The 21,557-nt window shown below is 39.9% G+C and overlaps 1 protein-coding gene across 1 annotated transcript; it reads left to right on the plus strand.

Moving 5' to 3' along the window:
• The first annotated feature begins 476 nt into the window (after positions 1–476).
• LOC108261802 (legumain) lies at positions 477–11,539 on the plus strand. Its single transcript, XM_053685012.1, has 14 exons — positions 477–611; positions 3,857–3,938; positions 4,047–4,144; positions 4,896–4,977; positions 5,072–5,157; positions 6,410–6,485; positions 6,715–6,777; positions 8,073–8,136; positions 8,233–8,351; positions 8,502–8,615; positions 8,706–8,915; positions 9,515–9,670; positions 11,117–11,184; positions 11,279–11,539. The coding sequence occupies exons 2-14, from the start codon at positions 3,867–3,869 to the stop codon at positions 11,322–11,324; spliced, it is 1,254 nt and encodes a 417-aa protein (XP_053540987.1). The 5' UTR covers positions 477–611; positions 3,857–3,866; the 3' UTR covers positions 11,325–11,539.
• The last annotated feature ends 10,018 nt before the right edge of the window (positions 11,540–21,557 follow it).

Here is a 21,557-nt window from a genome sequence, read left to right on the forward strand (position 1 = left end):
AGCAGCTACAACTTACTATTCTTCCCTCTGAGAGTAATCTCGTAATGAAAAGAAAATAAATCTGAAATAAATAACAACAGCCTGCAATCCTTCTTATTATTATATAACAGAGTCTTTTTCTGTGGAAACACTGAACTGCACTGAAGAGTGACACATGATACTGACCCTGATTAAGAAAGTAAAAGAGTCAAAGAAGCTCGAGTCTGAAAATAAATCTTCCCAGAAGGGGGAGGGGGTGGGGGTGATGAGGGGTGTAGATTATATCTTAGTGTCTGAACTTCACATTTATTACATGTAGCATTTACTACACTGACAAAAATGTAAAAACGTTACTGTATATGGTTTCTAGACGTACAGAAGGTACAGAGGGTTCGTAATATAGTATCGTTAGACATGTCCAGTGACATTAGTGTGTGTAATAGTGTGGATTAGACTCGTCCAGCCGTATTTAATGACCAGGTGTGTTTCCAGGTATGACGAAATCAAAAGCTGCTGATAGCTTGGGAGATGAAGTGAAAGTGGATGGTTTGCTGGATATAAAATCTCCTGACGCACCTTTCCAGGACACTCACACTAACACTGAGCTGAAGCCATCACCGGAGAGAAAACAGGTGAGAACCAACACATTCCTACTTTTTATTCAGCTCCAATAATCAATTCAAAAGAACTGAAAGAACGTTCAGCTTTACAATTTATTACAGAGTGTAAGTTTAAGATGAACGGTCACGTGTCCCAACAACTCATTTACAGAGTGTTATAGAAGTAATAAACCCTTTGTGTGTTGGTGTTACAGGAAAATACTGAGTGACGGGGTGGTGTGATTTATTTTCCAATAACAGCGTGTCCCTAGGTGTTTTATTCCTCTTATCCCTCTGCAATTGATCAGTGATTACATTTGAATGAATGAATGAATGCCTTTTATTGTCACTATACACATGTACAATGAAATTAAGAGCCACTCCTTTTTGTTCCGTGCAAACATATACATTCAATACACAAGAAGAATAAACAGATAATACACAGATAAATAAATAAGATAAATAAACAAAATAAATAAACAAGATATACAATATATGCAAGATATATGCACGATAGATAGATATTAGGGTGGATGGCGGAGGTACTATGAAATGCACAGTTTGTGACAATATATACATATGCTGTGGACTCAGTACATGTGTTTGTTTATCATGGTAATAGCTTTTGGGAAGAAACTATTCTTAAATCTGCTAGTCCTTGTTTTGATGCACCTGTAACGTCTCCCTGAGGGCAACAGATTGAACAGATCAAAGCCAGGGTGAGAACTGTCCTTAATGATAGTTTTTCCTCTGCTGAGGCAATGGGAAGTATAAATATCCATCAGGGAGGGGAGAGGGCAGCCAATGATCTTCTGTGCTGCTCTTACTACCCTCTGAAGCCTCTCCCTGTCTGCTGCGGTGCAGCTACCGTACCACACCGTGATACAGTATGTCAGCAAGCTCTCGACGGACGAGCGGTAGAAGATCAGCAGCAGATTGGAGTCCAGATTGTACTTCCTGAGAACCCTCAGGAAGTGTAGCCGCGTTTGAGCCTTCTTGATGACCGCTGTGATGTTGTCCGTCCAGGAGATGTTAGCAGAGATAAGGACGCCAAGAAACCGGACGGTGTGGACCTTCTCTACACACTCCCCATTGATGAAGAGGGGGGCCAGCTCCGTGTTGTGTTTTCTGAAGTCTACAATAAGTTCCTTGGTTTTCTTGGTGTTTAGAGTCAGGTTGTTCTTTGAACACCAGGCTGCCAAGTTTAGGACTTCCTCTCTGTAGGCTGCCTCCTCTCCTTTTGAGATAAGTCCGACCACTGTGGTGTCGTCAGCAAACTTGATAATAATATTATTGTTGTAGACTGGTCTACAGTCATATGTGTAGAGACAGTACAGGAGGGGGCTCAACACACAGCCCTGTGGAGAACCTGTGCTCAACGTGCGAGTGGAGGAGAGGTGGGGCCCGAGTCTCACTGTCTGGAACCGGTTGGTCAGAAAGTCCTTTATCCAGGCACACGTGAGGCGGGGGAGACCAAGGGTGACCAATTTGGTGACGAGAATGTCCGGAATTATTGTATTAAAAGCCGAACTGTAATCCACAAAAAGCATCCGTACGTAGCTCTGTTGCTGCTCAAGATGTCTCAACACGTAGTGGACAGCTACGGCGATAGCATCCTCTGTGGATCTGTTTGCACGATAAGCAAATTGAAAAGGATCGAAATCTGGGGGGAGGTAGTCCTTGATGTGCTGAAGAACCAATCTCTCAAAGCACTTCATGATAACTGGAGTGAGGGCTACAGGACGATAATCATTCAGGCTAGTGGTGGGCGATTTCTTTGGCACTGGAATGATTGTGGCTGATTTTAGGCAGGGCGGGATGACTGCTTGGGCCAGGGAGAGATTGAAAATTCTGGTAAAGATGTGGGCAAGCTGGTGGGCACATGATCTGAGCACGTTACCAGGTACACCGTCTGGGCCAGCAGCCTTCCTGGGGTTCACTGCCAGAAACATCCGTCTAACATCGTGTTCCCTCACAGTAAGTAAAGTGGTGCAGGAACCAGATGGGGATGGAGGCAGGGCTGGACTGGTACGGGGGCCAGATGAGGGTGGAGGTGGGGCTGGAGCAGATGAGTGCTGTTGTTGTGATGTTTCAAAGCGAGCGAAGAAGCAATTTAGCTCTTCTGCCAGAATCGCACTCAGGACTCCTGTTGTCGCCTCACGGCCTCTGTAGTTTGTGATGTTCTGTATACCCTGCCACACCTCCCGTTTATTTTTGCTGGACAGGTGGGACTCTATGCTCCTCTTATAGGCCGCCTTAGCTTCCTTAATACCGCCTTTCAGGTTGGCACGGGCAGCTCTGTACAGAGCTCTATTACCAGACCTGAAGGCAGCGTCGCGGGCTTTGAGTAGTGTGCGGACCTGTTTGGTCATCCATGGTTTCTGGTTTTGGAAAACCCGGATGTTTTTTTCCACAGTCACATTTCCGATACAGAACTTGATGTAGTCCAGTACCGTTCCTGTTAATGTTTCTAGCTCTTGATGTTCAAACAAGTCCCAGTCTGTCTGTTCGAAGCAGTCCTGTAGTTTGCAGAATGCATCATCAGGCCAGGTGGTAACAGTCTTTATAGTGGTCGTGACACTGCGTCTGAGGGGGGTGTAGGCAGGGGAGAGCAGGAGGGAGAGATGGTCTGATTGGCCGAGGTGGGGGAGAGGTATGGCTCTATACGCGTGCTTGATGTTGGAGTAAACATGATCCAAAGTGTTCGCCCCTCTAGTAAAACACTTAACATGTTGATAGAATTTCGGGAGTACAGTCTTCAAGTTCGCCTTATTAAAGTCTCCTGCAATTATGTGAACACCGTCTGGGTAAGCCCTCTGCTGCTCGTTTATGGTGTTCAACAGGAGAGAGAGCGCCGTGTTCACATTGGCATCAGGTGGAATATACACAGCCGTGATAATCACCACTGTAAGCTCTCTCGGTAGAAAAAAGGGCCGACATCTTACGGACATGTACTCGAGGTCAGGGGAACAATGTTTGTCTATCATTGTTCCGTTGTTACACCAATTCTCATGCACATACACATTTGTTATCTATCATGCTATACATATTAACCATTTAGTGTTCACACACTCATTCACACACTCATTCACACACTCATTCACACACTCATTCATCCACCTACTGGCATGTTTTTAGGAGATGGGAGGAAACCGGAGAGACATGATAAAAACACAGAAACTCTGATTCTGAGTTATTAAATGTAATGAATTATGTTTAGTGTTGTGATTACTCTTGCTGACTCAGTAACACCTAATTATCAGTTTTCTGCTTTGTAGGAACATCGGCATGGCCAGCAGGGGCAAACAGTGGGTTCTCCTGGCAGCAGGTTCTAAAGGTTGGGAAGACTATGATGTGCAGGTGTGAATATTAAATGCAGTGGCTTAAATTTAGTGTTAGTAATGCTAATGTGTTATATCATATATTTTGGATTTGTTTTTATGTTACGTATGTTATGTTCCGTTACAGGCCAACGTGTGCCACGCTTACCAGGTCGCTCACCAGAACGGCGTTCCAGATGAGCAGATTGTGGTGATGATGTATGATGATATCGCTTACAATGAACAGTGAGTATAGTGCTCTGCAGTAGAAGTGGGCCGCGCCAAACAGTGAGAAAAAAAAAACTCAGATTAACGTACACGAAAATGTAAAAAGCATTGAATTACAGAGAAATTTTCCCAGGGCATCCATTTTGGTTCTGATGAAGACCATTTGGGGTCTACAGACATGTCCGCCAAGGGCCAGGTGCGGGACTAGAAAATTGTTTATGGGGTGGCAACACTGAAGCAAGCGTAGTTTTTGTGCATTTAAAGCCTGAATTACATATTCAACACATACACATTTTTATACTGGTCTATAAAGATTAAATAAGGACTGCTGTGTGATTGATTTACACTGACCATGACAGCTGGATTGGATGGATTACGTCAGCATAAACTATAATACTACATAATATACCTGCATATAAATTTATACAAATGCTTCAATTCATTAAAAGAACCAGCTAGTAAGAGTCATTTGTTCGTGATTGGGCTACAATGCTTGCGTTGTATGTTTTTGATTCACTAAAAAGAACCAGTTCATAAGCGTCATTTGATTGGACTCATTTTTGATTGGATCGAAAGACTTATATTTTCTTCCCATTATTTCCCAGTATGTGGTCTTTTCATCTCATCATGTTGAAGCGCCGCCGCTTTAAATCAGACCAAGAAACTGCTTACATTTATATTTTATACATTATGTATAATATACTTATATAATGAATAAGCGTTAATTAAAGATAATTATATTACTTGTCTATATGATATTTCTGTGTAGAAATCCCACTCCTGGAAACATAATTAACGTACCAAATGGCCCAAATGTTTACCCTGGGGTTCTGAAGGACTACACTGGAGAGGTAATGTGCTCTGTAACATTTATAAATAAATAAATACTTTAATTAGGTTATTTTTGTAAAGTGGGATTAATCTGTTTAAATTGTCCGTTATCAGGAGGTATCAGCGGAGAACTTCCTGTCTGTACTGTGTGGAGATTCGGAGGCTGTCAAGAAAACAGGAAGAAAAAAAGTCATACAAAGGTAGAAAGCATCTCTGTTAGCTTCATTCTGGTCAGACAATGTTGATTAATGATCTATAACAGCAGCTCTGAGAGTCGTGCAGCTACAAATCACAGCTTTATATTAATGCGCTCGATCGACTCAGTCCAGCGTGCCTGACACTATCATCCATGTCACGGTCAAACCATCCGAGTGACGCATTTAAATATAGTTGCTATTTAACAGATATAATCTGACGGTGCATTTGCTCTCCTTTCTAGATGTTATATGATTGTGTTCTGCCCCACGTAGCTCCATAGAGTTGTTATTGCACCTAGTGGTCAGAAATGGGAACTGCAACAAGAGCTTATAGAGGCCCATGCTTGTAGGAGTGTCATTCCAAATCAGGAATGCAATTGCGAGAGTTTATTGTGGAAACAGGCAGACAAGTGGAAATTTTAAGGGAAAGATATAATAAAAAAGATCAGGCAGTGAGCAAACCACACAAACAGGGCAAATCCTAAATCCAAAAAAAAAAACCAGGTAGAGCGCAAGATCCTAATACCAGAGAAACAATACACAATGAATGACTTAGTAAGGTCAGGTAATCACACGTTTTTACACTTACAGTTAGATTTATACAGCGCTTTTCTAGACACTCAAAGCACTTTATATAGTGGGGGGGGGGGGGGGGGGTTCCTCTACCACCACTAGTGTGTATCCTCCACCTGGGTGATGATGACAGACATATTTCTCCAGAACTCCCACCACACACCAGCTATTAGTGGAGAGGAGAGAGAGATGTGGACGATTCAGAGATGGAGATTATTATGATAGAGAAGGATCAACGGGGGAATTTCAGCAGGACACGTTGAGCATTACATTGCAGCTGGCTGAATGTCTGTGGTCTGTTCATATAGGTGCAGGAGTAATTGTGAACAGGTGTGCATGGTTAAAGTCCAGTGACTGTGAACATGGCAGAGTCTGTGTGTTCGGGAAGTGTAGTCCGGGGGGGTCATGTCTGTAGACTCTGCATTCAGAGCTGGTGCTTAAAGCCGTTTTCCACTCATCTCCCTCCAGAATCGGAACCGGAACATACGATCGGTCTTGTGGGGTATTTCTGCGTGATTTGCATCACTATTCGTTACGAGAGCGATGAAGTTAAGAATCTAAAGCGGAAAAAAGCTCATCTACACTCTCCAAAACGTTAGAACCCTGTAGAATAAACATCACATTTTGTCAACAATTATTACAAATATCTTTGTATTATTTCAATATTTTTTTCCTCTTTCAGTGGTGAAAATGATTCTATCTTCATCTACTTATCAGACCATGGAAATAGAGGGATCTTTCACTTTCCTAATTCTACAGTGAGTTTAGTAAAGTTTCTCTCTCTTCGGGGTCGTATTCCGAGCTCGTACACACTGACACGCGCAGCACGCCGTGTCGTACAGTTGTAACATCCCTGTGTTAAGTTGTGTTGATGTCTGAATGAAACTGAATATCAGTAAGAAACTTATTTTCAGTCAGAGTACCAGATCCTTACAGTCGTACACTACGGAGGTCATGAAACATAAAGATCTTTATTTCCTGTTCCAGCTTTATGCACATGATCTCATTAACACAGTGAAGGCCATGTCAAAGAGTCGCACGTTTTCAAAGGTACGTATTTCAGCTCCTAATTTACATTTCAGCACTTCTGCGTAACCCAGGGCTCACAGAGGAATCCATAAGAATCCATGTGCAAAAGGTTTATGAGCAGGTGTTAGGAACTGTGATCTTCAGGTTACGATTCTTAAGAAGAGAGAAAAACGAAAGTACACAAGAAGACGGCGGCCTTGCCCCGCTACACACTCACCGCACCAGACACACAGTTCAAGTGGCAAGATGTCTGATTTATTCACAGAAAAACAGAGTATATTTCACACTCGACACACAACAGACACAATGGGTTAACTATTGATTGGATAGGCGGAAGGGCATTTTACAGGAAGAACATCAGTTTGAGAGAGGAACAGCTCCATGTGTGGCATTCGGGAAGTCATGGAATACAAGCGAGGGTTATTTGGGAAGGTATGTAAATGCGTGCAAATGGTACAGCCTGCAAACAAGAAATGAGTGGAGTAACAGTAGAAGCAGGTCAGAATTTTGGGGAGGGTGCCCTCTGGTGGTTAGGACGGGAAATAGCCAGGTTTAAATATTACAATCTCCTTCTTCATTCCGTGTTCTTGTGTCCTGTCGTTCATTTCTCATCTCTCTGTTCCATTAAAAATAAAGAGAGCAGATCACAGACTATACCACAGCTCTTGTTGGATTCTCATTAGACAGACGGCGTTGATTATTTTTCTACAACCGTCCTGCCCTTAAATGTTTTCTCCCTCTTATGTCATACTTATTATCAGTTTATAGTTACACTTCATGTTAAAATGTCAACAGTTTTCAGATCATGTTCAGATCATTCACAGCCATCTTCATTTTATTTCCATTATCGACATTTTCAGATCGATTTTAGCACCAAAACTACCACAACTACTACTACAGTGACTTTGTACCCGCTGGCCCAAACTCCACAGTATCAGAGTTATCCACCTTTTCACTTAATGTAGACGGGGTAGTTAAACTTTCCTCAGCAGGCTGTACGGTAATTCGACTGTAATCTGTTTCAAAACAGCTCTTTCTTCCATCTCAGGTGCTGTAGTCCTTGGCGGCCATGTTTGTAGTCCGTGTTGTAGTCTGGGAGTTGTATTCCAGCGTTGACGTGACCAGGACCTGTTCTGTATACATTTTCCCTCCATAGCTCTCTCATTTATAAACTGTGAATATGTTAATAACTCTAAAACGTTAAAATGCTTATATTTTCTCGTGTGTGTGTGTGTGTGTGTGTGTGTGTGTGTTTACATTTGTTTGTGTGTGTGTGTGTTTTGCTGATCCTCTGTAAACCTGCTGGATGTTTGCAGATGGTCATTTATTTGGAAGCGTGTCATTCGGGATCGATGCTGGATCAGCTGTCTGACAGCAACGGTTCGTACCATATCTCTTTACTGAAAAGTCATAGTCCGGACACGTTCAGGAACGTTCTTCTCACGTGTCTGAAAGGCTTTTATCCTTTTGTTTCAGTGTATGCAGTTTCTTCGTGCAGTCCTGATGAATATACCTACGCTTGTTTCTTCGACAAGAAAAGAAATACCTTTCTTTCTAATATCTTCACCTTTAACTGGCTGCAGCACATGGACACGGTCAGTGTTTATGGAGTTATTCCAGGAATTAATTCTTTAATAAAGTGTTTTTTACACCACAAAGGTGTACTTTGATTTCTTCCATATTAGTAAAGTATCTGAATTAGACAGCATTCATTCTGTCCTGTTTTTCTTCACTTCACTCTGAAGGTAAAACTTACAGTGACGTCGTTTGGAGAGCAGTTTTCCTACCTGCAGAAACACGTGAGTAAAGACGCGAGGAAGGCAGGAGTGACTGAGACGCCATGTAACTATGGGGACAAGGTATGTACAACACACAGCGATGTTTAAATGCTTCGAGTGTTTCCTCTAGTGTGATGTCATGTTTATTCTTCTTTCCTCTACGTGATTTAGGGAATGCTGAAGGTAATGTTGAGTGAATTTTTTGGAGATTCCCCTCGCTTCGTCAGCGAGACCTACACGTCCCAGATCCTGAACGTTCAAGTGTCCGATGTGGTGGACACTACACAAGTTCCACTGATAATCCAAGAAAACAGGATTAAAAACGAGCAGGACCCGGAAAAGAGACAGGCCCTGGAAAGACAATATGATGATCTTAAAAGAGTGAGTACGCCACTCCCACGGCACTGCGTTATTTACAGTCCTTATTCCTGAATTAATTCAGCACTCACACTCACTGTTTCCGTATCCTGACTATTATTCATCAACATAACCCGATATTATATCAGCAGGGTCTCTGTTACTACTGAAAACTTGATTATTTTCCTACAACAGCACGTCCCCAAAAGCTGTATTCCTCCGCCATCCCATCTGCCAGTGACTGCATGTTTCAGTAAAGACTGGCACGCCTTAGTGTTTATTTTATCTGTTTCGAGTTACATTTCAGTGGAGCTTATTTATGTCCAGCAGATTTAGTAAATGAATATGACCAGCGTTAGTCTGTGTAACAGTAGAATATAACAAATGCTCCTCTGGATCATGTCTAAGCCAGGCCCGTTATATGGTAAGCCCCGCCCCCACATGCTGCATACACGTGTTTGTTTATGACTGTTATTTCAGTAATGAAATTAGTCACTATGTCAAAAAATGTTGTGATATTGTGATGTATGGCATGTTGTAACGTGAAAAGACGTTTGTATTTTAGAAAGTCACTTTAGACGTCTTTATATGATTAAATTTGTATATTGTGATTACATTTGTAGAAGAGGAAGACAGTGGATGAAGCGCTGCAGAAGATCGCTGAGCGCACAAACGCTTCACGAGCTCTGACTGAAAAGCGTGAGGTGACTCGGACGTACGAACTCAAACTCGTGGCTGAGCATTTCAGGAAAAATCTCTTCAACTGGGAAGAGGAGCCGGTATGAATATATACGTACAGTGTGTGTGTGTGTGTGTGTGTGTGTGTGTGTGTGTGTGTGTTTGATGATCATGACATGAAGTGTAATGAAGTAAGAATGTTAAAGATCGTTTCAGGTAACAAGAACAAGAAAAACACATTAATATTAAAGTTCCACTGCACGATGTTCCCCTGACGTCCGCAGTAACACATCATTAGTAACGTTAGCAAACTAATTAACGCTTTTATTTTGTGAAATAAATAAACTCATACAGTATCTAAGATTTCCTGCATCACCAAATCAAGCAACCAGTATGAGTTAATGGCTGAACTCGTATGTTTCGGTGAAATGGTAAAGTGGTAAAATGAAATAGACGAGGATTTAATATCTCTAGATATATTATTCACAGTCACATGAAATTCGGCAAACAAACAGAGAGACTTGTTCTCTATCGGTCTGCATGCTCAGAAGGTCATCAGAAAGCCCAATCTACACATGTGAGTGACATTAGGGGCTTTGCAGACCCCATTTAAAAGCTGCACATGCTGAAAGTCATGGTTTGTGCATGAGCTTTGATATTTCATTGGCTTTGTGTGGAAAGACGAGGTGTAAAAAAGCTCAGTTTAAAAATGTCTGCTATTTTGACGTTCCCAGTATTCTCATGTTATGTTCCCAATTGCAACGTCTTTCCATGTTGTCTCGGTTTTCACACTTAATAGGATATCAGCCCCTGATTTCCTTCTGTGGGCCTTGAATTTCCTTTCAAACAATCAGTGACCATCATAAAGATCATAATCACGCCACATGGCACATGTAGAGCGGCGCTGTTTCAAATAAATGTCCACATTTGAGAACAATAGTAATATGTAGACAGTGTATATGGAATCTTATGGAATAATGTTTTAATAACTTGCTGTTTCTGAGATTGAACTATGTTGCTAAGGTTGCTAACATTTAACACATTTAAATATATATATATATTTTTTCATTTCTTTAGCCCGTTATAAAGGCATACATATTCGATGTCTATTTTATGTAAATGGGTAACAGTCGAATTCTAGAAAAAACACACAGCAGCAGCGCTCTGTAAACGAACACAGAGTGAGCAGGTGAGAACACGGCGATCACGCTCGCGTCCGAGAGTCTGAGCGAGGCGTGTCAAACAGCTCTTAGTTTATTACTCCATTAACATGAATAATTATTATTAATGATCAAGTTTCAAATTTGTTGGTGTGTGAACCTCAATGAGCTTTATATATATAGTTATGTAGATCATACTAACTTAATCTCTCTCTCTCTCCGTCTCTCTCTCTCTCCGTCTCTCTCTCTCTGTGTCTCCCTGTATCTCTCCGTCTCTCTCTCTCTCTCTGTCTCTCTGTATCTCTCTCGCTCTCTCTCCCTCTCTCTTTCTCTCTCTTTCTCCCTCTCTCTCTGTCTCTCTCTCTCTCTCTCTCTCTCTCTGTGCAGTTTGTTGTCACTCGTGCACACCTGCAGGTTTTAGTGAATCTGTGTGAGTGTGTGTTGGAGGTTGAGAGGTATGGGATTAGTTTCACTTTGTCAGTGTTTGTTCTGGAATTAAACACGTCCAGTCGTTTCTCATTGTATTTCTAATTTGTTTGTTTCCATCAGCATCACTGAAGCCATCACTCACGCGAGCCAGGAGATCACTTTCTGAAGAACTCGACACCACGATTGTTTTCTTTGACACGTTCTCTTTCAATAATATGAGGATTTCGATTAGATCATCTTTTAAAAGCGATATTTTTATTATTCTTATTTTTTTTATTTTAGTTTTGTTAAAAAAAATTTTTTACCAACCTTAACTAACTAAAGTCACACAATACCAAAGCCTGTAGAATACCTCAATAAAGAACTCGGAGAGAAACAAAAGTTTATTTGTTGAATCAGTGTATTTACACAACACTGTGCTACACAGATGATTTATACAAGTATTGTAACTCGTTCGGCCGTAACACTGAAACCACTGACAGGTGACGTGCAGGTATAGAGTTAGAAAAGAAGAGGACCAAGCATTGAGCCTTGACACCAATGATGAAGAGTCTGTATGGAGCATTGATCCAGAATGACACGCCTCCAAATAAATCACCTGGTTGTACAAAAGATTCTGATTATGAGATCAGGAAATATAAAGACACACAAATAATCTAAACATTTTATAAATAAGGGAGATCGGGAGGAAAAATGATGCAGTGTATCTAGAAGAGGCCGCACATCGTGTTATCATAGTTTATATCATAGCCCTGGATTGGTCAAAAGTCTTCTATAACAGCAGCGCTGGCAGTACAGTAGTGCAGCTGCACATCACAGGTGTAATGTAAAAATGCCTGTAAACAGCCATTCCCTCACCAGCATCTGTTTATTCTCTCTTCTGAAGTTAATAAGACAAAAATCGCAGCTTGTCATGTTATTGAGAAACCGTAAACCATCAGTTCATCTGTCCTCACACTGGAGACTCCTTCCATGAATGTTAAATCACTTTATATAGAGTGTTCCCTGTAAATGTCCCATTAAACGTGCTAAAGAAACAGTAACTTATAAGAACGAGTGCATTAATACAAACCTGTGATTTGCAGCTGCGCTACTGTCAGAGTTGCTGTTATAGAAATTTAATCAACACCTTCTGACCAATCAGAATCTAGAATTCAACAGAGTCATGTATAGGGAAAAACTCATTACTGTTCCTGATTGAACACCTTAGAATAGAATATAGACTAAAAGGTCATCTGAATTAGACGTGGAATTGATGAATAAAGTTTATAGAGATGGTTTCCACCTTTTGTATTGCTTTTTTTGGTCTAGTTTTCTTCACAGCAGATCTCCAGAATCTCCACACAGTACAGCCAGAAATCTTTCAGCTGATACCTCCTGATAATGGACAGTTCAAAAGGATTAATTCTACTAAAAAAAACAACAACACAAATAAATCCAATCACAGGATAAACATTTGGGCCGTCTTGTACGTTGATTATGTTTCCACGAATAGAATTTCTGCGCAAAAATATACAAATATTTTAGTGAGGATTCTGGACATTTCCTCTCCCTGCCAGCAGAGGTCAGGCAAGTTTTAAAGAGAGAGACCAAGCTCAACAAAGTGCTTAATGCCACTGTGCATGAAATCACTAAACATTTTGCAGTTTGACTTGGACACCTGACAGACTGGGATACTTTGCCTCTGATGTTTCAGTTATAGTGGATGTGATTTTTATTCCTCCAGATGTACATCAGATATGCGCTGTGTGTGTGAGTGTGTGTGTGTGTGTGTGTGTGTGTTTGTGTGTGTGTGTGTGTGAATAATGCCACTCACGCAGTCACTGCTTCTGCACAGGCACTCAAAAAGATGCACCCTTTCAAACACTTCCTGACTTTTTTTAAAAGTCCCACTAGACTGTAAAGCCAAGGAATTTTCTTTAGTCTCCTCCGATGCACATACTGTACACATGTTACTGGCACAATAACATGTTGAGATGTTACAGTCGTCCTATATTATAAATCTAGAATTTGAAAAAAATGTTTGGTGGTCAAGGCTTGAGGTTGCAGAAAATTATTTCGGCCAAAAAGCTGAAAGAAATCTGGAAAGTTCCGGTGTGGTGCAGGTTTTCATTCCAACCAATCAAAAGCCACACCTGAGTCTACTGAAAGCCCAGAACAGCTGATTAAACAGGTGGAATCAGGTGCGCCTCCAGCCAACCACACCGGCTGTTTCCGGATAAGATTAGACTCCCCTGCTCTATACAAATACAACTGAACAAAATGAAATGAACTATTTCACTATCACAGAGTCGGGTGATTCGCCAAGAAGTTCACTCAGCATTACTTTACGTATGTTCTAAATAATGTAGAGAAAGAGAGAATGAAATAGACATTTTTAAACAGACACACTGTACGCATTTAAACGCTGCTGTTGAATAATATTTTCCGTTGATCATACAACCTTCGCAACGGTAAATCATTTGTTTCGCTGTAGAACAAAACCTGTAATGAATTTGTATTTGTGTTCCATTGTTAAAATGATCTATCCTGGAAAGGATTTCAATTCTTTTTTAAGGTACTGCTTCATTTTATTCACTAACTGGCCGTCACCCATCATGATATGACTGTCACGTATCGTGCAAGTGCAGTATGAACAGTGTTTATTTTAAAAGAGAGACAGGCAGACAAATCCAAAACATGATACATAAACGTAATCCAGAACAGGTGAAGGTCAGGCGATCGGCAAACAGACATACACAGGGTTAAACATGAATCAAGGTCGTGGTCACGGAAAACAGGGTCGATAAACAAAACGAGAAACATGAACTATGACGAGGAACCAGGAGCGGATAATCCAGCGTGAACTAACTCTAAACATGGACTATGACTATGACTATGACTACTATACGAACTAATCTAACTCTACGATAATCTTCCGCGTTGCGTGCTGGGAGGCGCGCGGAATATATGTAGACATGATCAGCGTCTAAACTGCTAGCAGCTGAGGGCAATACAGACACACGTGAAATCCCAGCCAATGACAGAACAGGGAGGACACATGACAGAAACATAAATAAAACACACGTGTCCAGATGTCACTACTGTCAACAATGGAAAAGCAGGTGCTCGCACATTCGCACTTAGAGCACCTGCTTCAAGGGGGAATCTTGACAGGACCCCCCCCAAAGGCACTTCTCCTGGAGTCATCCCATTTCAATGGCGGCCCCGGCCCCCTAGGCTGAATGTCCCAAGCAGAGCCATGTCTTGGTGTGCTGTAGGTAAAAGGTAGAATTTAAGAAGGGTGTACTTTCTTTTCCCCCCCATGACTGCACATGACCCAGAGGAATGACCATGTACTGTATGTGAAAATCTTTACTTCTACTTCTAATCTATAATACTCACTCTTCATTATAAGCGATATCATCATACATCATCACCACAATCTGTTCATCTGGAATCCCGTTCTTGCGCGCGACCTGGTACGCGTGGCACACGTCGGCCTGTAACAGAAACGCTCAGTTTAGCTTCGTACCAAACTTTAAACACAAGATGATTCATTCATTCATTCATTCATCTTCCTCAACAAAGAATGTGCGATGCATTATATTTTTCTGCAAGGTTTCACAAAATCTGTTTTTGTGATGCATATTGGATAACCAGTCTTGTACTGCATATGGTGTTTTTGTTTTCGAAAACTCAGGAGATTGTGCCCTCTGGTGGTCAGGAGTACACAGCTGTTGTACGATGTAGTGGATTAACATTTTATTAAAATTAAAGATAAAACAGAGCTCTTACTGTCAGTACCTGTACACGTCAATTTGTAGGTTATTTTAATGAAATATTCTTTGCGTATTATATTCCTTTTATTATTTTAACTTTAGCTCATTATGCTTTATATATAAATGTTATGCTTTATATGCAGAGCTTTGAAGCCCAGAGAACATTATTACTGAGCAGAGAAAAGTAATTGTGAAACAATAATGAAATAAATATGGAAAATGCATACTTTACAACCATCTGGGGAAAGGTTTATGTATAAAGCAGTCACAGGGCGCTGCTTTGGTTTTAGAAATAGAAATACAGTAGATGTAGAAGATATAGATTTTTTTTTTTTTAAATCTAATTATTACAAATATTCTACACATTGTTATCTAAATATAATAATTCAACAAATAAGAACACATGTTTGCCTTTGTTGGTGCTTTATCATAGTCTTTGTCAGGCTTTGTGATATGATTTTGGTTGCAATAAAATATTTTACTCAGGATTACTTTTTGTCAAAAAAAAGTAGGAAATTAAAAATTGTTGTTTTTAAAAAGACTGATACTGTGACACGTCCTCACCATATCGAAAAAAATAAACATTTGTCATTTCTGAAGCAAATACACAGTGCTTAAGAAGAGCTGATTTTTTAAAAGTTTAATAATAGGAAAATTTTTAATTAATTTTAAAGAAAGTTTTAAAGAAAGTAATAGAAATTATTAAACCTATTTCTAGACAAATTAACTACATTCAAGATTTAAATTTAAATATAGGTAGGCTAGCTGATGCGCCCTGTTATTACTGGGTTTATTTTGTGAGGTTCTAATTCTGTAGTTATTTGTGTAAGTAACTTGACGAGGGTTACTATGCCGACGCTAGCTTCTTGACCACGTCATCATACTGTGCACTGGACCTCTGCTCTAGCTGTGTGCTCAGAATGGGACGCAGTCTGGCAATTTGTCTGAGGTGAAAAACAGATAAACAGATGTTTACGTAACATTTTTGGACGGAGTCTCCAGTGTCAGTGCTTTGTAATGGTCAGAGGTAAAGCTGTAACTTTAATGTTTTTGTCACATCAGGGCAGAGGAGTTTACACTTTGCCTTATTAACTTCAATAGAGAGAAAAAAGAGGCTGGTAAGGGAACGACTTAATCTCAGGATGTTCCAAAACATTAAATTATGAAATGAAATGTGTAGAGAAAGGTGTAAAAAGTGTTGTAATGTAATAAATGAAAATTGCTGTGGTATGAATTGAATAAAAGTCTTACGGACATGCTGTTATGGGAAAATAATCAAGTTTCATTATCATGTAAGATATCTGTAAGCATCGTTATGTTTATTTCATCACGTTTCCTTTTAGTGACAAAAACGATTCTATCTTCATCTACTTATCGGACCATGGAGCTCATGGAATCTTTGGATTTCCTCATTCCACGGTAAGTTCAGTGAATTTTCTCCTCTCTTTAAGGTCGAGTTGAGGTACGCGGTGAGGATTTAATACTGATATTGTTCACATCGATATTCACAACTTCCAGAAATCACGTCAGAGTTACGCGCACATCAGATAAAAACATCACGAGACTCAAATTCTTTGAGAAGAAAGTTAGAATAGACAAATGTCATGATTATTAAAATAATACTGTGTGTGAAGTGTTCTCTGTGTGGAAAGATAAAGCATGGGAAGCATTGTATAGTATTTTATTTTATTTTATTTCATTTCTATCGTCAGTAATATGACGCGTTTCTGATTGCAGTAATGCCAGACAGAGCTGTGACTTAACACTAAACATTAAGCATCTTATCACTGTAAAAATCTTACAGAGAAGATTAATCAGTTAACAGAAAAAGATGATCACATTACTGCACATTTCAATTCACTTCCCAAAACAGAAATTCCCATTTCTTCACCTAATGTGAGCCCAGTGCCAAGAAGCTTTAGCTCCACTTTAGTGGGACTAATTTTGACCCCAGTATCAATCCCCAGGCCCAGCTTCACTTTCACTGGACCAGCTGCAGCTGATACACTTCCAAGCTCAGCTCGAGCCATGGCTCCTGCTTCCAGAATGTTAGCCTCAGCCTCGGCAGAAGCATTTGGACCTTTAGCTCCAGCTGAAAAGACGCCCCACTCTGCTCCGGCTCGTCCTACACCGGCCTCGGCTACGGCTCCGGCTTTAGGAACGCGCTCTCCGGGTTTGTCTTCGAAAGCATGCGCGTACGGTCCTTCAGCATATGCCATTCCTGGTCTGTCGTAGTTATCGATCACGTTCACGATGCCCTCTGCTGCAGTTCAGAGATCAGAGTGGAAATCAGCATATAATATTATTCCTTTAAAGCTCTGCTTCACTCATGTTCTAATTAAACATTTAGTTTGAAGGCAAAATGCAGTATTGATTGTGGATGGCTTACCTGATTTTCTTTTAGTACTCATCTTGAGCAAATAGTCAAATAAAAAAGGACTGGAAAACAAATGAGAGAGAGAGAGAGAGAGAGAGAGAGAGAGAGAGAGAGAGAGAGAGAGACATATTAATGTCTTTGTTGTTAGTATTAGACAATGCATTTCCAAAGACACAGTTTTATGAAAAGCAACTTTTTTATGGCTTCATGATAGTTGTAGATTGTGTTTTTCCAAGGCCTTATAATACAGAAGGCAATGCACTAGGACGCTAGTTTATTACATATCCCGCTCCTAATAAACTGGTGTTTAATAAACAGTGTATAATTTACATAATTACGTGAAAAACCCATTACATTGAAGGAAAAAATGTGAAAATTGTGAGAGAAGAAATTTCACTTAAAGTAGCCTGATAAGTTACACATGCATTTGATTCATAAAGAATTCAGTCTGAAATCATTATGACATTTAAAGCAGCAGCACGTTCAGATTCTTACCTTCTCTTGTGATGCTTTCAGGTCTAATGCACCGTCTAGAAGATGGATTTATATACCTCCTCCATTACTTTCAGTTTCCCATTAATACGTCAATACATTTTTCCAGAGTTCTAACTAATACAATTAGACAGAGAGAGAGAGAGAGAGAGAGAGAGAGAGAGAGAGAGAGAGAGAGAGAGATATTCTCTAGTGATTCTATGATCTAACATGTAAGAACAGAGCTATAATGTAATAAATACAGTATAGTTCTATAAATGTGTAGGACTCTTACATATAAATATATAGATTAATAGATAGGTAGATCTACTTACTTAAATATATGTGAATATATGAGACCTGCTGTTCCCAGTGTTCTTCTATTCTTCTAATCTGAACCCAATTCTTTTGAAAATTATGTTGGTTTTGCAGATTTGTATAGCCCTAGTTTAAAGTAATAATGTTAAAGCAAATAATCTGAGCAAATGATCAAACAGTGATCTTTATCTCCTGAGTACAGCATTAATACAATCGACTGTAAAGTTCATTATTATTGTATTGAAGAGCTCTTAATGGAACTTTGTTTCTGCGATTTTAAATTAAACCACAGTTATATTCCGAAGACAGACATTACTAAAACTGACTGTACTTACTGTAGAATTAGGAAACCGAAAGACTCCGTGGCCTCCGTGGTCCGATAAGTAGATGAAGATAGAATCATTTGCACGACTGAAACAGAACATATATGGATAATAAATATCAGTGCGCAGCAATATTTCAGCAATATATTCATCTGCGTACAATTTCATCCGGATTTACTCTGTGTGATTTCAGCTGTGGTTTAATATTGTTCCTTATCACATAAACTGTGTTGTGAATTCTATAACAGACTGTGATAGGGTGTGTCTTCATGTCAGATTATACAGTGAAGACTCTCTAACGATAGACCTGCGAGTAGAGAACATTACTATGTTCTGCTATGTTCTGAAATCAGCTGGTGCAGAAACACACACATTCTTTACAGTGAGTTGGAGGTAGTATGGAGATAACAGTAACAGGAGTGAGTAACAGTAACAGGAGTGAGTAACACTAACAGTAACAGTAACAGGAGTGAGTAACAGTAACAGGAGTGACTAACAGTAATAACAGGAGTGAGTAACACTAACAGTAACAGGAGTGAGTAACAGTAACAGTAACAGGAGTGAGTAACAGTAACTGGAGTGAGTAACACTAACAGTAACAGTAACAGGAGTGAGTAACAGTAACAGGAGTGACTAACAGTAATAACAGGAGTGAGTAACACTAACAGTAACAGGAGTGAGTAACAGTAACAGTAACAGGAGTGAGTAACAGTAACTGGAGTGAGTAACACTAACAGTAACAGTAACAGGAGTGAGTAACAGTAACAGTAACAGGAGTGAGTAACAGTAACTGGAGTGAGTAACACTAACAGTAACAGTAACAGGAGTGAGTAACAGTAACAGTAACAGGAGTGAGTAACAGTAACTGGAGTGAGTAACACTAACAGTAACAGTAATAACAGGAGTGAGTAACAGTAACAGGAGTGAGTAACAGTAACTGGAGTGAGTAACAGTAACAGGAGTGAGTAACAGTAACAGTAACAGGAGTGAGTAACAGTAACAGTAACAGGAGTGAGTAATAGTAACAGTAACAGGAGTGAGTAACAGTAACTGGAGTGAGTAACAGTAACTGGAGTGAGTAACAGTAACAGTAACAGGAGTGAGTAACAGTAACAGGAGTGAGTAATAGTAACAGTAACAGGAGTGAGTAACAGTAACAGTAACAGGAGTGAGTAATAGTAACAGTAACAGGAGTGAGTAATAGTAACAGTAACAGGAGTGAGTAACAGTAACTGGAGTGAGTAACAGTAACTGGAGTGAGTAACAGTAACAGTAACAGTAATAACAGGAGTGAGTAACAGTAACAGTAACAGGAGTGAGTAACAGTAACAGTAACAGGAGTGAGTAACAGTAACAGGAGTGAGTAACAGTAACTGGAGTGAGTAACAGTAACAGTAACAGGAGTGAGTAATAGTAACAGTAACAGGAGTGAGTAACAGTAACTGGAGTGAGTAACAGTAACTGGAGTGAGTAACAGTAACAGTAACAGGAGTGAGTAACAGTAACAGGAGTGAGTAACAGTAACAGTAACAGTAATAACAGGAGTGAGTAACAGTAACAGTAACAGGAGTGAGTAACAGTAACAGTAACAGGAGTGAGTAACAGTAACAGGAGTGAGTAACAGTAACTGGAGTGAGTAACAGTAACAGTAACAGGAGTGAGTAATAGTAACAGTAACAGGAGTGAGTAACAGTAACTGGAGTGAGTAACAGTAACTGGAGTGAGTAACAGTAACAGTAACAGGAGTGAGTAACAGTAACAGGAGTGAGTAACAGTAACAGTAACAGTAATAACAGGAGTGAGTAACAGTAACAGTAACAGGAGTGAGTAACAGTAACTGGAGTGAGTAACAGTAACAGTAACAGGAGTGAGTAATAGTAACAGTAACAGGAGTGAGTAACAGTAACTGGAGTGAGTAACAGTAACTGGAGTGAGTAACAGTAACAGTAACAGGAGTGAGTAACAGTAACAGGAGTGAGTAACAGTAACAGTAACAGTAATAACAGGAGTGAGTAACAGTAACAGTAACAGGAGTGAGTAACAGTAACAGGAGTGAGTAACAGTAACAGTAACAGTAATAACAGGAGTGAGTAACAGTAACAGTAACAGGAGTGAGTAACAGTAACAGTAACAGGAGTGAGTAACAGTAACAGGAGTGAGTAACAGTAACAGTAACATGAGTGAGTAACAGTAACAGGAGTGAGTAACAGTAACAGTAACAGGAGTGAGTAACAGTAACTGGCAGTAGTACTGTTTTGACCTTTGGTTTCACTCTTTAAAACGGTTATTTATAATATATAATTATAATTTAGGCTTTCTCTCCTCGCTTTGGCTTTGTCTGCGTCTGCACAGTAAAAAAAATTCTCCTGCTGTCACCTGTCAATCAAGGCGAGATCTACGTGTATAATGGTGTTAATTGGTCGAAATTATCTACATGAAACATTTTAACTGGTTCAAATGACGTATTTGAAAATATAGTGGTTTACATTCTGCTTTATTTTTAATGAGTCTATATTGTTTTAATTTGGTTTAAAATATTTATTTGTATACATTTTCTAGTGGGCTACGTAAAGCTGTAATCAAAATACAGAGACAGTTGATGAAAAATTTACTGTAATATTTGGTGGGGAAAAATAAACCCAAAACAAACTTGAGTCACACTGAACCACCACAAAAAGGCTAACTACTGTTTATGCATTAACATAAATCAGGCAGCTCATTCCTGATTGGCTAATACAGTCACTTAAGATTGGACTCCCCTACTGTATAATGTATACGTGACAAATAAAGTTTTCTTCTGCATTCCACTCTTGAGCATTTGTAGATTAATCACCAAATTGTAACACGGGCTGTCAGTGTTTCATTTTGCTGGCTCAAATTTAGCCTCTTACCCAAAAACACTTAAAATTCAACATAGAAGCAAATACTCACATCTACCTCTGAGCCCAGTTGGAGAAAAAGACACCAGCCGTGAATGAGAAGAAGCAAGGGTCCAGATTTATTGGTTCTGTTCCACCACACGAGATCCACACCGATGAGAATTCTCAGAAGTGATCCGATGCCCTGAGCTTAAGCTCCAGTATTTATACTGTATTTACACAGTAAATAACCCATATGTTTCAAAAAGACTATGATATCAATACCAATAG

Source organism: Ictalurus punctatus, chromosome 13 (genome assembly GCF_001660625.3).
Source record: "Ictalurus punctatus breed USDA103 chromosome 13, Coco_2.0, whole genome shotgun sequence".
NCBI classification, from domain to species: domain Eukaryota; kingdom Metazoa; phylum Chordata; class Actinopteri; order Siluriformes; family Ictaluridae; genus Ictalurus; species Ictalurus punctatus.

Excerpts from the sequence above, each read along its gene's own strand:
- LOC108261802 (XM_053685012.1), top strand. The coding sequence starts at position 3,867 with ATGGCCAGCAGGGGCAAACAGTGGGTTCTCCTGGCAGCAGGTTCTAAA. Across the intron at positions 8,352-8,501 it reads GGCTGCAGCACATGGACACG|GTAAAACTTACAGTGACGTC; the intron begins GTCAGTGTTTAT and ends TTCACTCTGAAG. Across the intron at positions 8,916-9,514 it reads AATATGATGATCTTAAAAGA|AAGAGGAAGACAGTGGATGA; the intron begins GTGAGTACGCCA and ends TTACATTTGTAG.